Source organism: Anastrepha ludens, chromosome 4, assembly GCF_028408465.1.
Source record: "Anastrepha ludens isolate Willacy chromosome 4, idAnaLude1.1, whole genome shotgun sequence".
Taxonomy (NCBI): domain Eukaryota; kingdom Metazoa; phylum Arthropoda; class Insecta; order Diptera; family Tephritidae; genus Anastrepha; species Anastrepha ludens.
Window position 1 is genome coordinate 108,376,970 of NC_071500.1, and position 18,370 is coordinate 108,395,339.

At 35.6% G+C, this 18,370-nt stretch overlaps 3 protein-coding genes across 3 annotated transcripts; 1 reads left to right on the forward strand and 2 right to left on the reverse strand.

The window, feature by feature from the left end:
- Positions 1-943: 943 nt before the first annotated feature.
- LOC128860550 (phosphatidylserine synthase) lies at positions 944-13,118 on the reverse strand. The gene is made up of 7 exons (XM_054098142.1): positions 12,401-13,118; positions 5,456-5,714; positions 4,934-5,386; positions 4,752-4,864; positions 4,447-4,657; positions 4,306-4,384; positions 944-1,892 (listed from the first exon to the last, which is right to left on the reverse strand). The coding sequence occupies exons 1-7, from the start codon at positions 12,700-12,702 to the stop codon at positions 1,840-1,842; spliced, it is 1,470 nt and encodes a 489-aa protein (XP_053954117.1). The 5' UTR covers positions 12,703-13,118; the 3' UTR covers positions 944-1,839.
- A 285-nt stretch (positions 13,119-13,403) lies between these two features.
- On the forward strand, positions 13,404-13,929 carry LOC128860553 (coiled-coil-helix-coiled-coil-helix domain-containing protein 7). Its single transcript, XM_054098144.1, has 2 exons — positions 13,404-13,671; positions 13,723-13,929. The coding sequence occupies exons 1-2, from the start codon at positions 13,528-13,530 to the stop codon at positions 13,834-13,836; spliced, it is 258 nt and encodes an 85-aa protein (XP_053954119.1). The 5' UTR covers positions 13,404-13,527; the 3' UTR covers positions 13,837-13,929.
- LOC128860552 (distal membrane-arm assembly complex protein 2) lies at positions 13,877-14,940 on the reverse strand. The gene has a single exon (XM_054098143.1). It carries the CDS (start codon positions 14,802-14,804, stop codon positions 13,947-13,949), a length of 858 nt encoding a protein of 285 aa, XP_053954118.1. The 5' UTR covers positions 14,805-14,940; the 3' UTR covers positions 13,877-13,946.
- Positions 14,941-18,370: the final 3,430 nt, after the last annotated feature.

Consider the following 18,370-nt stretch of genomic DNA (forward strand, 5'->3'; position numbering starts at 1 on the left):
GTAACCTACTTTTAGGCGCTCAACCGCAGTGCCTGTAATTGCTTTTAGTTTTATAATTAATTTTTTAATTTTATGCTATTATAATATAACTAATCGTTTTGCATATAAGAATTTAGATACACTTTTTGATTTTTACTTTTTCTGAATTTAATCGCAATTTGAACATTTTTCTATTCATTATTTTGCTATTATTTTTACAAGTAGAGGTTACTTAAATTTATCTTAAAGATATTTTCGCATACCATATGCGGGTTTTTTACTTTTTGTCTTCGAATGTTGTCAATATCAAATTGTTTCCATGTGCACCAGCAGATTTTTAAGCCAAAATCTAAGCTTTTTAAATAAATGAAATGAAATTGGTTAAGAATAGAAAAATAAGATGTACCGTTAATTTTCGAAGGTTCAAACCCATTTTAAGCAAGTATTAGTTTAATTAGAAAGTATTTTAAAATAAAAAATTAGAAGTCTCCAAAATTCTTTAAGATATTTCATTCTCTCAACTCAACTGTGAACATTTTTAATTTAGCTTTGTAACCAATTCATACAAATTTTCTATTCATAAGTTAAGAATGTTAATTTTTTGCCAAAATTGTATAAGATATTAATATTAATTTGCTGAGTATGTAAAACCTATGCACGTATAAAATAATTTACTTAAAATTCTTATATATTTTAGTTATGAAATATTTTATGCAAATGTCTGTGGGTCATTTTCTACTATGCCTTAAGTTAGTTTATCCAGTTTAAAGCGTATTTGCTTTGTAAGTTCATTTTTTTTTTGTTGTTTCTTGGTTTTTCGTTTTAAAATTTATCCCCGCCTATGAGTTTCCACTGATAACGTATTTACATAAATTTGCTTATATTTTACCCCCTTCTTTGAATTTCTGTAGAAACCCAATACGAAAGCATCCTTTGCTTTCTTCTATTTAAATGTCATTTAATATTTTCTTTTTTTTTTTTGCAATTTTCCGCTTTTATATATCTGTTGCATTTTTTAGCAAATTTGATATTGCATTTTAGTCTAAGTTTTTTTTTTAATTGTTCCCCCTTAAGTTCCATTTTAAGTTTACATTGTTGTGAATTTTCTACATTCCCCTTGGTCAACTAACTTTTTGAACTAGTTTTTCTATACAGCCCACGACAAATCTATTTTTTTTTTTTATGAAGAAAATGCACAATACGTCATGGGGAAAAATTATAAAATATCAACCGGATTTTCGCAACTCCAAAGTGGCACTCTATGATACTAAAATTTAATAAGCTATAAAACTGCATACTAAACATTTTTGCATAAATTCTAATTAAAAACAGTGGAAGTGGAATGAAAAATGTATATGAAATTTTTCTAAATTTTGTATACAATTTTAAAATCCGATTTATGTAGGTTCTTTAGATTGTGAGCTATACTTACTATACAAAAGTAATGAGCCTTCAAACAAAAAAAGAAAAGAAAATTAGTCAAAACTGCTCAAAATGTTGATGCGCTTTCGTTTGGTCGCGGGTTGTACAAGCTTGGTTGTCATTTTGCTGCTTTTTTTTGTTTTTAATTACAATTATTTTAATCAGTACATACATTCGTTTGCATATTTTGATTATATATAACTATGTACTATATATTATTGCTAAATAGTTGTGATAATATGAAATGAACCAGCCAATATATATGTATATGTAAGTTTTAGAATTTGTTTTTGAAAAAAATTATAATTAGCTTTGATAACATATTTAATTTATTCAGTTTTTTATAAGGGGAAGAGATGTCGAATGCTATGACTTAGTTTGTTTCTTGTAGTTCTTATTTTTTTGTTTGTCTTTCTGTTTAAGTTTAACTTTTGAATTTTATTCAATTTTCTGTAGGTTGCGCTTTGGAGATTTTTTTGGTGATTTCTTGCCTAGAAAAAGAAAAAAGGAAATGAATTAAAAATTAAAAGAAAGTAATGAAAATAACTAATAAATCATAAGATTTGTGAGTCACTAAAATTATATTTGGAGATTATAAATATGAAAATGGACTTTATTTATTAGGCAGTAAGCAGGAAAATGTCGTATTTATATTTTATTATTTTGAGGCACGTTGCTAGTGTATTCAAGTTTAAAAAATTAAAATAAAATAATTGGCGCGTACAGTTCTGTTCGATGTTTGGCCGAGCTCCTCCTCCTATTTGTGTGCGTCTTGATGTTGTTCTACCAATGAATGGACAACGGCAAATGGTCTTTATGGGGAGCTTTTCAATGGCAAAAATATACTCGGAGGTTTGCCATTGCCTGCCGAGGGGAGAAAAAACTTTTTCTATTATTTGATGTTCATGCCCGGAGATTCGAACCTACACACTCCCAATTGATAGTCACGCACCAACAAATTCGACTACGGCGGCCGAAACAGCATTAATAACTTCAACATTTTTTTAGACATGCTGATTTAAATTCGTGTCATTTTGATAGCGTAGACCTTACTTATGATCCATGTCTATGGTTTTCTACTATATGCGCGCATTTTTGGACAAGTAATCATAGATTTGAGTAGGATTTTTTCATACTTCAAAGATAAAACACTGCTTTGGTTTGGTAGCTCGTCGCTTTCGAAAGCACGTATTTTACCCGATTGGTGCTTATTTTAACATCATAAATGTAAATTTTTGGGAAATGGTGCTGAATTGACAGTCCTTGTTCGTATATAAATACGGACAGTTTCAACAATAGGGTCGCAATTGGCCACCATTCTCGACTTCACTCCGACTCACAATTTATTTATTTTGCATAGAAATTCGTGATTTGACTTAACCGTGTGTCGCTGAGTTCAAATTTCCTAAGAGTTATTTGCCATATATAAAATAGGCAGTTGCAATATTGACTTTCTTTTAAATCAGTAGCTCTACAAAAATTTATAAATTCTTAGTCATCATTTAACATATACAAAAAAATTTACCAAATTGAGCCATTTATTGGATTTTTAGTGCTATATCTCCCAATAACATGCTTTTCCTTATTCAAAATAAGTCTTTAGAACCCATGGGATAAATATCATACCGAAAGCCTAATTCCACTGAGCTTTGAAATGCACTTTACCCTTAACTACAGTTAAACATCGCATTCACATTCCCGAATGTTCATACTATATAATTATTGTTGTATCAATGCTCATATACTCGTATGTACTTGGTTTCAGAGAAAAGTTAGCTGGGCTAACAGAAAATTTTATGTTAACAGTAACGTCATACTTGCAAATGTAAGTACTTTCAGGCGCAATCAGACCCGTAATTATGCGCACAACAGGCGGAATATAAAAACTTTTGGTGTGACAGTGTGCTACAGAAAACTGCCTTTCCCTAATTTTTATCATATCTGTATGAGTATTTTGAAATAATCAAAGCCAAAAACCGCAAATTAAAAATATGGAACTTGTAGATTACTCTCTCTCTCTCTTGCTGTTGTCAGCAGGTATTAAATGTAAACGAAAATCAACTGTTTGCGTTAACTCTACTCCAACGCTTATTCCTAAACCTTAACAAAGCTGTTGGTGGAAATACGAACGATAAGAAACGATTGGTATGGTATTTAAAAATTCTTGGGTATTGGGTAAATAAAATTTGCACTTAATATAATACAAAAAAAGTGAAATCACAAGTTAAAAGGATTATAAATTAAGTGCATACAAACATAACTAATTTATGTAATTTCATGAAACCTTTTAAATTGATTAAGCCCCAAATTAGAATATAATGAATAATTAAACGATTTTTATTTTAAAATCGTATGGTGGTTCTTCATATAGTTTATGCTCGTAGTGATTTTTAATAACGCGATTTAGCTGTAATGCGAGCGATTGCGGATGCAAAAAGTGGTTGTGAGCTGTAAGGAGACGCATACGACACAAAGAAGCGACGGATTGAAGTAGAAGAAGAGAAAAATGTAAAAGGTTAACACACACCGAAGAAGTGCATAGTAAAAATGTAATAATGAATGAAGTGCAATAAAGTTTGATGAAAAGTTAAGAGACTAGAAAATGAAAAGGTGTTTGCTGAATGAAAAATAAAACGTGAGCAGTAGAAATCATAAGCGTCGGCTCTTATAAAGATGAATGACCCCTCAAATAAAAACAGAAATAACAAAATTTTAAGTTTGTTAGCCAATAGTTTAGCTAATAAGATATTTCATGTAAATAAGCACTAACTTAAGGTAGCAAAAAATTACCAGTAAAAATATTACTATTACCATATATGCCCATATTTATTACTATCAAAATTAAAACGCGTAAAGCTTAAATAATCATCTATGCACACTTCAACACAACTTCCACTTACTTACCCCTTTCTTCGTTGCCATTTTGTGCTCTACCCTTTTTGCTAGGCGATTCTGTTAATTCATTATATTTGATCTGTGCACGCTAAAGAAAAATTAAAAGCTACCATTTTTAAATATTCAGCTAATTTAGCATGTCTAACTAACCTGCCACAGCATGCAACCGTAAACAAAGGCCACTGATACGACGACCTGCGTAATTAACCACATAACAATATTTATGGCCTGTGTACGTTCGAAAAGCTCTTTGCCGTTCTTCAGGCAAAGTATTGCTTCTGAGACCATAATAGCGCCATATACCCAACATTGGGTGCCGACACGTTTGCAACGTGTATCAGTCACGTACGTATAGTATTGCCTGAAAGAATCGAAAGTGAAAAATGTATTACAAAATATGTAGCAACAGAGAGTCAACAAACACATGAACAAAATAGAAATAGTGAGTGACCTACCTCACTGAGGGCGCTACAAAGAGGCCAATGAAAACAAGGCGACCAATGACAAGGTAATGATCGGGTGGCATTTCAAAAATGTGCTTGAGGAAGAATGTATTCAGTTCAGTCACCTGTTGAAATTGAAGAGAAATTAATAATATAAATATAATTGCTTACACAAAAAAATTCAGTAATCGCACCTGCCAAAATACAACCAATTGGCAAACGGCCGCAAAGCGCATCGCTGTGGACTTCGGATCCAACCATCGTATGGATGTGAAACTCTCTGGTGTAAATTGCAATACAACGCGCTTAATTTTACCCGTCGTCGTTGAGATATCTTTAATGCTCGCCCACTTGTATTCACGCATTTCGAGCGCTTTGCAAATTTTTAAGCCCACCCAGATGCCCAGACCATTACAGATAAGCACATCCAAGATGAGCGCATCCCACCAACATTCAACGAAATTCGGCAGCAAATGTGCAAAGGTGATTTCGGTAATTTCCCACATCACTGAAATAGCCCACAGAATGCCAGCGTGCCGTATGAGTACAGCCTTGAAGGCCCAGCCCAGAAAGTGACCCCAAGCGAAAACATCGATTGTACTTTTTATACGTTCAAAGCTGAGATCTGAGCAGTTAGCGCCATACTCCTAGAAATGTGTATATATTTAGTGGTGCTCACTAAACTTCTCTCACTCTATCCCTATTCTCACACTCACCTTATCCATGTTGATGTGAAAATCTTGCAATTTTGGATCCAACCAATAGAATATATTCATTATGGTTTTGTAATTTTGAAACATGAAGAATTGCAGCATCAGCAGGTATAATACCGAACAACCGAATATGATACGCCATACTGCTGGATGTGGGCGGGTGAATGGTCCATTCGGGAATGCCAATAAAGAAATGATTAGGAAGAAGAACACAACGCACAATATGCCAGCCCAGATGTTATCTTCAATACTTGTTTCATTCCTGTAAATAATGGGGAGAAATTCTGAGTTTTTTATACAAATATTTGAAAAATTGGTTTCGTAAACAATTGAGCCGTATGAAAATGACATGTCGAAAAAAAAACAAAAAAGAGGTTGTCAGTAAAGTCGGTTTACTGACGATAGTTTAACGTGACAACGTCATAAGAAAATGTTGATGGAATGGTTGCAATTTTCAAAACAAAATTTTAATTTTATTTGTTTGATAGATATTTTGTATGGATATAGAGGAGGAGGTAAATGGAATTGCAATGGAATAGGTCAAGTTACATTTACACAAACGTGAAAAATGACGAAACATTTATCAAATTCATGAAAGATATGTTCAATTTCGATTGTACATCAGACGTTAATAAGTCAACAACACTAAGAGGCACCATCATCGATTTGACTTTCTCAAGACACATTACACTTGAAACACTCCCTTTCATTTCCTATTTTTCCTATCATCGTTTATTCTCAACAGAGAAATGGTTCATTACGAGTACCATGCACACAGGAGGAAGGCATATGCAAATACAAGTATGTGAATTTATATACAAATGCGCATACATACATATATATGCTCACTCAAGTAGGACAGAACCAGATGTCGAACGTTGCCGAACGCGGGGACCGATTATGCTCTTTGTCGTTCGTTCCGCGCTCTCGCTTGCAGTTCAAGCACATTAGCTTACATTTGCTTGCATACGGAATAGATTCGTATATTTGATATGTCCATATGATTTGTATGCATCTTTACATATAGATTTATTCTTTTTGAAAATTGCGCGAAATTGTATATGCATATGCATGTTTATATACATATATTACTATACAACATATCTTATAAGGTATGTGGTAAATATTACCATACATTTTTTTCTTCATATATAATAAAAAAATTACTAATAATAACATTAAAACAACAGGTATTATTAACAAACTTGGTTTTATTTTAAATTCTTCAAGTGAATCAAATTAATAATAATCAATAAGAAGGCATATGCAAATACAAATACGTGAATTTATATATGTACATTTGCGCATATACATACATATATACGCTCACTTAAGTAGGAGAGAGCAAGATGTCGAACGTTGCCGTTCGTTTGCTTTGTTTGCTTTGTCGTTCGTTCCGCGCTTTCGCTTGCAGTTCATTCAATGCAATGAGCAAGGTAACGACAAATGAGCAAGGTAACGGCAATGAGCAAGGTAACGACATATGAGCAAGGTAACACTAATGAGCAAGGTAACGACACATTTTTTCGTGCGTGCAGCCTGTTAAATCGAATTATAAGACGTTATCACGTCAAAAACACACAACAAAGTTAACATTGCTGGAGTGTAAAATATTAAAAGTTAAGGGATAATGGGCCAAATTTTTAATGCAAGACGTGGTAAGATTCTAAAAACAACAAATCTGTCTTTCTGAGTTGGTAAATGGAGTGGTTTGCAGTTATTGGCCAAATATGCATACATACTTGTAGTATGTAAATATTTATGTACGTTCAGTACGTTGTTGTTGTTGTTGTTGTAACAACATAAACATTCCCATACCTATTCGAGTAATGCTGCTGAATTGATAGTCCTTGGCTGGACATAAGTCCGGGTCATTCCGGTTACGTAATACCGACTGTCGTGGGAACGACGTTGAGTACGTTGTCACTTTTTCTGAGTAACTAGCAGATTACCCCGCTTGTTTAACTCGACAACAACTGATTGTGTTAAAGCACACTTTTGTAGTGCTAGTTAATTGATAATTAAAAATACGTGTAATGATGCAATCTACGACCACTTTTTAAGTTCACATGCTTTGATTATTTTATTCTGTCATAAAAGAAATAATAAAACATTTGTTGCAAGCCTTTTCTGGTGTTTATTTTGTAAGTAAAAATATAAATAACAAAAAATCAATAAATTAGTAAGTGAATGGCGTGAGTAGTGCTTATCACCAGCCCAAGATTTGATACACACACATGCATATGCATATGACAACATAATCACAAGCCGCGCAAGCATACAAAGTGAGTTGCTGTTATCAATTGATATGGCTTTGAACTGCTCTGGCCATTTAGCAGCAGCAAAGTCTTCATGATTGTTTTAAATTGTAAAACTATAAGTGGCTTAAGGGCTAATTTTATTTATAATATCAAATGAAAATCGAAAATTTTTAAATTGATGAAAATATCTACATACTTAAAAAGGTAATGCTTTTTTTAAACTCACATATGTACGTAGTTTGAAATAATTAATAAAAATGTCTCTTTTATTGGGCGACATCTAGGTTGATCTGATTATAATTTATATGAATGTAAGAATTGCTTAAGCCTACCAAAAGTGGCATAAGAATCATGATTATTACGATTATGTCCCATCTTGTGATGGTGAAAAAAGGCGTGTTTGTGTTGTGAAACGCGACTAGACAAAGTTATTCGAAAATTGCAAAGGTGTGTTAATTATCATGAAGAATGTTTTGAATATAATAGTAAGAGCGTTCTTAACGACGGTCCCACCACAGCTACACGACGAGCTAAAGACTTGCTGCCATTAGGACTGCGATAGGATGTCTTCTGATGTCCCCACTACAACATCTACATGACGAGGTCCATATGCACCCTGCCAAGGAGCATAATAAACTGATCAACAAGCAGTTCCTGTTAAGGTGTTACCACAGGTCTCACTCATGCAGACACCTGTTGAGCCTAAGCCACCTCCCAGGCATGTCAGGAGACGAGATCAGGACAAAACAGACAGACAATTAACGACATTCATCGGGACACTCTTACCACCTTCTTAAGCTCCCGACCTCTGAATGTCGTCATCCGAGTCCAACTACCACCCATTGCATACTAAACATATGTATGTCCGACATGTGAAGGCACCTTCCTCTCATCTAACACCCCTCTCCCTCTGGACCCAACCGGTCGAAACAACAAGTTTTCTGGGCCTACCGTTAGATGAACTAGACGACCGGTGACTACACTACACTGACAGGGCAAAATTACTGCTACAACAAAAATAACGTTCCAACGACAATGGATTTATATCTGGCCAACGACTGTCACTTCAGCCCCAAATATGTTATGCTGCTACAACAAGAACAACATTTTTTATTTATAGAGGCAATAACTTGAAAACTAGTTTTTTGTTTAATACTAATAATAACTATTTTATTTAGTGCATAAGTAAGGGAAAGACCTATTAATTAAAAAAATAAGTATTATATAGGTATTTACAAACCTTTACAATTTATTTAGAACAGAATCCGCATAAGAATTACTACATTTTATTATATTACATATTATACAATTTCTTTAAAGCTTTCTTCCACTTGCTAAATAATTATTATTGATATTATTTATAGGAGCTATATACAATATAACCCTGGCTAAATAATTAAAACAAACAATTTCGAAGTGCGATTTCAAGCCCATTTTTGGAGCAAAAGTTAGTATCATCATCAGGTATGTAAAGATTAGCGGAAGTTGTGCGTGTGAAAGCATTGGCAAAGCAACATATTTTTAATCAAATAAACGCTTCCAGTTGGGAAGTCAATTAAAAATATTATTACTTTTCGATTACATATACAAACACTGAGTAATCTTCTTTTTAAAATACACTCACGTGCTGCGTGTTTTGCATGAACACTACAAAATTACATACATAGCTGCTAGCAAATGTGAAGCAGAGAATGTTTAACTTATCTCCGAGTTTTTCGCAATATTTAATCTTTAGTTATGCACTTGATCAATTTTCCATATACGAAAACTTCCACTTTTTTCAAGTGGTTGATATTGTTTGCTTTAGAGGTTAGCAACCTGTAGCAACCATGTTGTATCCGCATATGATGGAAGATTAGGCGATGTGTACATATGTACATAACTGCAAATAACTCCCCTTTCGATTTCAAACATTGTACTTGCTTTTATATATAGAATGTATATATGTATAGGCCCAAATGCAGTGAAATTCAAACTTCAATAATGAGTACACAAATATACAGAAATGAGAAACCAATGTGATATATAACAATTTAACTGCTACAATTCAAAATATTATAACAAAGCACAACATGACAGGAATCTTCAATTTCATACGAAAGGAATTTGTGGTTAGGTTAGGTTGACTTGGCTGGCTGAAAACCTATTGGTCCTTAGTGTTACCAGATGGAGCTAGACCTTTACGTTTCCTTATAGTAGACATCTTGTAATACGCCAGGGTCTTTTGCGAATCTAAGTAAACCTTGAGCTCTAACCCGAGATTTAATTTTAATCTGGTTCTAGCTAACGCAGGGCAAGAACATAGAAGGTGTTCTAGCGTTTTTCTCTCTTCCAGCTCATTGCAAAATCTGCAGATATCGTTGTTTGTAAATCCTATCTTGTATGCGTGCGCCGCTAGCAAATTGTGGCCTGTCAGCATACCTACGATAGTTCTGCTTTCTTTTCTGGACAGAGCTAGTACGAATCGGACGTATTTACCTGCATTCTCTGTACTCATGATTTTCGCGGTTTTACAAGTGGCTAGATTATTCCACCTCCTGTCTATCCGTGTTTTCATGTCCGCATGTCCACAGCAATGTCATTGTATACTTTATTTAAATGTTTCAGTATGTCGTTTTACTGTTCGAATTGTATGTAAACAGCGCTTTTGGCAATCCCATCTACAATTTCGAATTTGTGGTTAACTCGGATTTAATTATTTAAATATATGTATGTATGTACATATGTATATTGTCATTATCTCAGAATATAAAGGAGAAATTACAAAACATAATTTCAACAGCACAATCGTAGTTGCGATTATCGGGAGAACTATTTCTCCCATTGTGATCATTTATGATTTCCAATGTGAAATTGAGACTTTTATTTTCTAAATTTTAAATTTAAATATTTAGCTTGTTTTTTTCATACAGCTACATGCTATAAGCAAGATTTGAAAAATTAAAAAAAAAAATCAAAAATAATTATAATCAACCCAATCGGTTTAAATAAATATTATATATGTACATATATATATGTATTTACATAATAATGTATGTGCCTTCCACACGGTTCAATACAACAGCAACAACATCCCAATGTCACTTTTGCCAAATGTAATGGCCTGGCATTAGTCCAAGCATCAATAACGCAAAACGAAAGCAAAAGTGATAGGTATGCGAATATACTAACACGGGTGAATGTTAAAGAGCGGGGAGGTGGCCAATTAGCTAGCACGTGCAACCAATAGCAAAAAAGCTAATGAAATCACAAATAAATGGTATCGTCGATATCATATGCAGAGGAATAAATAATAAGGAGTGCAACTAAATGTTGTTATAGCAATTGCAGAAAACTGTCGATACCACATTTATATTGACTATACCACGTAACTCACGACTGTCAATCATCTGCTAGCTCACTGTTTAATCAATACAAGAATCTACATATTTCGGTTGACACAGTAAAATTTACATTAAACACATAAATTTATGTATAAATTGCTGTTGTTGTTGTAATAGCATAAACATACCCCATAAATGTTTGGGGAATACTGCTGGAGTGACAGTACTTGTCCGGATATAAACTCGGATCGTTCCGGTAACGTAGAACCGTCTGTCGTAGGAACGTTAAATCATTTCCTTTCCACTTGCTCTATTTCTCTATTTTCGCGTACATACATAAGAGATATATGTATATTTAACAATTCTGAAACTTACGCATCCATTTGGACGAACAAGGAGAGATATTGTTTAGTTGATTGTGATGTTGTCGTTTAAATTGTTGTTGCATGCCCTGTATTGATTTCGCCACATACTGCACTAGCGAATTATTTGACATAGCAAAGGCATTTTTTGGATTACTCAATATCTTCGATTTGCTTTTTTATGTTTTTAAAATATCGTTAGTTGTCAACATAATCTGTTTACGGTTTTAATTTGTTAAAAGGTAAAATAACAAGATAGTAAATTTTTACGCAATTTAAATAATCTATAGTATTTTTTTATTATTTTTTCGGAAGCACTTCTGTTCTACTTTGAAATATTTAGCTATGCAATGATACAGAAGGAGAGAAGAGTTTGCACTGATTGAACCACATTCACGCTACTGACAGGCATTTAACGGCAACGAGAGCGCTAAATATGTAAACACGAAATTTTATTTTGTTCAAAATGTAACTTACTCCAATCCAAAAACGGGGAAGCAAAGGCTTTAGAAGAAATATTTATACAAGAAATAACCACATATCAAAAGGAAGTAAATAAAATAGCAAGTATTATATTTAAAAAATCATCAATCTTATGCTGATGCATTAGTTGGTTATTACACTCAACGAATTAAAAGCGAAAATTAGAGAACTACTACATTGTTTTTGATGCTGCATTTATTCTTATTCAAGGAATAGTGTAGCAGAGACAGCGAATGGAAATTGCGGTTGCGCATTATGAGCTATGCGAAAGGCAGACATTGGCTCAAGGCGAATTTATTCGTCAAGGCGAATCATTGGCTGTAAGTGCAGTGGCTATGTGCAAGTGTATTTGTTTTACAAATTTTGTTTTGATTATGATTCCGTTTAATTTACCTCGAAATATAGTGAATCTGTTGATAAAAAATATTGTGCATAGCAAAATAAGAAAGCAGTGAAATAAAATTATGTATAAAGATTTTGTACCGTTTTATCATTCACGATTTATTCCTTAGTACTCACCTGACAAAAGCAAAAAACATCATAAATAGTACTGAAATGGCGAATAGGGTTATTGTATGAGGTTTATAGAAGAAATCAAGCGAAATATCATCCACCGGTCGTTCATTCACAATTACAAATGTCTCGGCATACTCGTCAAGTCCTTTATCCTTTGAAATAGACGATGAGTTACGTTGTTTGGCGGATGTGGAGGGCGCACAGGTATCATTGCTGTTGGTATTTGCGTGTATACCACCTCGAGTTTCAGCGCCACTATCATCGGGGGAACTGCTGCCGCGTGAGCCACTTGCACGTTTCTTCATAACTTATTTTTTGATATTCCTTACTAACGTTGGTTAACTTCCTACAGTTGTGTACTTTTTTAATTTCCATTCAATTTTCACAGATTACCGCACCATTCAGCCGTCACTTTTTAGCGGTTGGTTGGAGTTGCGCAATGTGCGCCACTCGTTGCACGCACGCTATTTCGTTACCACCCCCAAGTTTCCTCCCAATTTGTACCCAAAATCTCTGAAGAATTTGAGCAATTCGCACAATCAAATTTTAATTGAAAATTCAGAATACAAAAGTCACAGATTCTTTTCACAAGATTTCAGCCTATCAAAATGATAACTTTAGACTATACTGCCTTCTGGAAATTTGAGCATGTGTACCAATCACACAATCGTTTAGATAATGAACAAAGCTATCGCTATCAACTTGCTGCTTCTAAAGTTTTGACAGTTTAAGAAAAGCATAAAACAAGTGTGATGGAATAAACGTCATCGAAATAGTGTTGTAAAGTATTTTTGGATTTGTGGGTTTTTCAGTAGATGCACTAAAGTCAGTGGAACAACTTTTGCCAATAAATAAATAAAAATAAACAAATTGATTTTTAAAATAGTGTTTATATTTTATTTCATTATACATTACGTTTCTTAAAATTGCTTCAAAATATTTCTTACATTCAATTTATCACCTCCGCTTACTCTGACATTCGGACATTTTTTATTTTACTTTATAGCATCTTCTAAACATTTACGATGGCTTACAAAGTTGGGCAGCTACGTACAAGAATCGAAATAATTTACGAAATTTATATAACTTAAAATAAAAAAACTTTAAAACAAAACTCACTAAACAATAAAATGCCACGGAACCCAAATGCAGAACGTGATAATCCCTGCTTGCGAGAACAAGAACTTTCGTTCAAATGCCTCAGCAAATACAATTATGACAGAGATAAGTGCGAAGTGTTTTTTGCAAACTATAATAATTGCAAGGAATTTTGGGTACTTATTAATTGAATATATGAGTGAAAAAATAATGCATATCAATTTTAGAATAAAGTGCGGTCCGATCGTCGGTCAAAGGGTATTGCGCCACACCTGCCACCTGTGGAAGATCGTGCAGATATCAAAGCCGAATATATGAAATCCAAACCACCGCGGGACTAACAACTTGCAAGACAAAAAAATGCGTTTAGACAATTGTTACGTTTTATAAAATATTTTTAATATCGCAGAGAAATCATTTTTGTTTGTTTTATATATTGTAAATTTTTCTCCTATAAATTATGTATGGATGAAGCATTGACAACCTTTAAATTTGGTATCACTTCCTGCAACATCGAGCATCCTAGTTCGAACTCCAGACTTTCTTTGGGATCGTTCACTATTAGCAGTTTCAGAGTGGGGATGCGGTATAAACATGAGAGTCCATTCGTTTTGCAATTTGTTCCCGATATATCCAAAACTTCTAGCTTTGGATAACTAGAAGCAGATACACGATCCAAGCACCAGTCATCAAATGTGCGAACATTGTGAAATGAAAGAAATTTTAATTCTTGCAAATTACGCAAATTCTCCAATCCTTCATAATAGAGTGTCATGTTGTCGCACCGAAGGCCCTCAACTTTAAATGCTGGATGATATTTTTTTGGTAAATCAAATTCTCCGTCGTCGTTGGCGCGCATCCAGTTGCGTTCATGTAAAAATTTTACCGCACCCCCACGATACAATAAGAAATGCGCTGCAGCTAATTCAGGTCCAAGTATTTCATGTCGCTCAGAAACATATTGCTGCATGTGTTTCTCAATGCGTTCCTTCCGTTTGCGCCACCACTTCTTTAAAGCACTGGGACTGAGATTTATCGGTTTCTGCATCATGATGATGTAATCAGATGTTTGTTCCGAATTTCCAAATACTTTTAATTTACTATTCCAATCGCCGGGCCGTTCCCCAACAGGCTTACGCCATTGTAGTTTCTCTTTGTCGGCAATTAATTCTTCTCGTATGCGTTCTAGTGTGGAACTTTTTGTGCCATCGTGCGTCGACTTAGGTTGAGATGACAAATGCTGCAAGCGTACGGCAACAATGGACAAACAAATTTGACGATTCCTGTGAGTAGTTATTTGACGGAACATTTTTCTTTATTTCGAAGTAATTCTATATATTTTACTAATTTCTAACTCCAGAAATAACTTATTTTTAAAAAGCTGACATTGATTCATATAACAAATGCTTAGATGGTCAGCTGTTTTTCAGTATTAACAGCTCTGTTCACGTACTTTTCAAGAGTCCTGCTATTCACTCGCACTGTGCATGATGTACAGAATATAGAAGGGGGCGCCTTCCGAAAGCTGCTAGTTTATTTTTAGGTTTTTTACAAATGGATTACGTCAGCTCTGCAGATATACAAACAATATAAAGAAAGGTATCTTGTGAATAGCTGGGCAATATTGTGATTTAAGATTTGTGATTTTTAGAGTAGTGTCACGTGTTAAATTGTGAAAGCAAATGCGGTTGTTTTTTACATGTTTATTTGGCAGCTTCAAATTTTATGATAACAAATTTCTTTCCCTTTTGATAGTATATCAGTAACGCTGACATCACAGTTAACGGAAGGCGCAATCTTGTATTTTATCATTACTGCTATTCACCAAAGCACAACGAGGCTACACAAGAAAAACCGTTTACGTTGTGTAAATCTGTTATTTGTTGATTTTTCCAGTTGATTTTTCCACAAGATTGCTTCAAACCTTGTCTGTAAGTAGTAATATTGTTATTGTTGTTATGCATGATTTAATATTTCTCACAAATCTTTAAGGGATAATGCTGAAGTAGCAGACCGCAGTAGCAGCAGGCATGCATTGAGTAAAGTATTAAGGACAAGGAGGAATTGATCAAAAAAATCGGGGTACCAATAGATGCGTAATGGCTCCATTATGATTTGGCTTTAGTGTAACATTAAGTTTACATAAACGTATTAGAAAAAAATTGTTTGGGTAACCTAGGCGTCCAGACAGTCATAGGTTAGGTTAGGTTGAAGCGGTTGCCTTGTGGGACACACTCAGGCTCATAGCCCATTGTGATACCGCGTGGGGGAGCTTTCCCTATTTCTCCTAAAATCATTGTGCGCTTTTCAAAAACTTTAGAAGATCTCCTATTTCTGTGGAGCTAAGATCTTCCAATTCGTTAAAAAATTGTTTGCCTAGAATAGCAAATCTCCGTCTGGATAGAGCAGGACAGTGGCACAGAAGGTGCAGGATTGTCTCCTCCTCTTCCTCATCAAGACAACTTCTACAGAAGTCGTGTGCTTGCACAACCATTCTTTGGGCGTGCCTACCTATTAGGCAATGTCCCGTTATGACTGAAATCAGTGTGCTAAGATTGTGTTTATTTTGGCTTAGCAAAGATTCTGTGCGTTTATCACTAAGAGTCGGCCACATTTGATGGGCGATTTTGCAGGTGGCTTCATTGCGCCATCTTGCGTTTGCTTTCCTTACGATTTCTTCAAGGATAAGTAGCTTACATGTTTGTAAGGGAATGCCTATGTCATTGTCCATGCACTCATCGGTCAACTTGGTGCCGAGTCTCGCTAGTTCATCGGCTCTACAGTTACCCTCAATGTCGCGATGGCCAGGAACCCATATTATCCTTAGGCGAAATGACTCAGCCATCTCGTTAAGAGATGTGCGGCATTTCATGGCTACCTTGGAGGTTGTCGACTGTTTTGTGAGGGATTTTATCGCCGCCTGGCTGTCAGTGAAAATGTAGATGTCATTTCCGGATATCGCATCACACTGTACCAGTGTCGCGGCTTTCGTTATTGCCATCAGTTCGGCCTGAAAGACACTACAGTAGTCGGGGAGACGAAAACTGAAGGAGATCCCCAGATGCTCGGAGTATACACCTCCGCCCACCCTTCCCTCGAGCTTTGAGCCATCTGTGTATACATGGATAGACTCGCCCTGTCTTACATCGTCCCGTTCCCACTCTTCCCTTGAGGGTAGGAGGGTCGTGAACGATGTTATGGCAAGTGTGGGCGGGAGTGCATAGTCCACCAATCCGGGAATCTCCGAAGTGCCAGCCAGGATTTTGCCGTGACCGTAGCTCTTATTTGACCACTTGCTTAGAGTGTTCAGCCTTATTGCCGTGCTGCGCGCGATATATTTTGCCTGCAAATCTACTGGCAGGAAGTTTAATGTCGCATATAATGCTTTCGATGGTGTGGTTGACATCGCGCCAGTTATGAGAACAGATGCTAGTCTCTGAACCTTGTCAAGTTTTTTGATGTTCACCCCCTTCTCAAGGGCATTCCACCATATTACAATGCCATAGTAGAGAATAGGCCTAACCACTGCTGTGTACAGCCAGTGTACCATTCTGGGTTCCAATCCCCATCTCTTTCCAATTAGCCTTCCGCAGGAGTACCGCGCCATCATAGATTTGCGTACTCTATCTGCGACTGTGAGCCCCCAATTTAGCTTCCTATCCAGTATAAGTCCTAGATATTTCGCCTTTTCTGTTATTCTAAGTGGTTTCTCTCCTAGGAATATGTGTGTAAGAGCAGGTGTTTTATGTTTTCTGCTAAATAGTATCAGATCCGTTTTTTCCGGATTTACTTCAAGTCCTCGACTTTTACACCAGAGTGAAAGTCTATTGAGGGATCTTTGTTGAAGATCGCATAAAGTTGGAAGGTGCTTCCCCGAGATTGCTATAACAATATCATCGGCATATGAGATTATTTTCCCTCCCATTTTTTCAAGTTCTTGAAGAAGATTATTGACAGTTAAGTTCCACAGAAGTGGAGATATTACCCCACCTTGGGGTGTACCCCTGATCGGGAATTTCTTGGTGGATGTGTCACCCAAATTTGCGATTATTGTTCGCCCAGTTAGCATTCGGTCTATAAACGAGACTAGTGCCCTGTTTACACCCATTTCCGTTAGCGAACTTGTAATAGCCTCCGGATAAATATTATTGAAGGTACCCTCGATGTCCAGAAAGGCAGCGAGGGTGTATTCCTTATAGTGAAGTGATTTCTCAACCGTGTCAACTAGCGCGTGGAGCGCTGTTTCCACTGATTTGCCTTTACTGTATGCGTGTTGGGACGGTGATAGCTTATTGCCAATTTCTCCTTTGATATGCATATCTAGTAAACGCTCTAGGGCTTTTAACAGAAAGGATGATAGGCTAATCGGCCTGAAGTCCTTCGGTTTCGTGTGTGTGGTTTTCCCTCCCTTGGGAATGAATACCACTTTTACTTCCGCCCATTTTTTGGGGATATAATTGAGTTGTATCGCCGCCTTGAAGATTAAGGCGAGTATAGGTGCGATCATATCTCTTGTATGTTGCAGATCAGCGGGGATGATTCCGTCTGGACCTGGCGATTTGAAGGGTCTGAAGCTGCCAATGGCAAAGTTAATGTTATCCTCCGTTATGAAATCTGTTGGAGGATTCCCGTTGTGAACTATAGTTTGAGTTCTACTGTCTTTGTTGCAGAGACAACCTGGAAAGTGTGTCTGCATTAGTAATTCTAGTGTTTCTGCACTGCTGGTTGTCCAGTTGCCGTTCTCTTTTATGAGGTAGCTAGGGTTGCTTGGGCTTATTGATAGGACTTTCCGGAGCCTACTAGTCTCCGAAACACTTTCTATCTTTTGACAGAAATCTCTCCAAGACGCTGTTTTTGCTGCCCTTATGGCATACT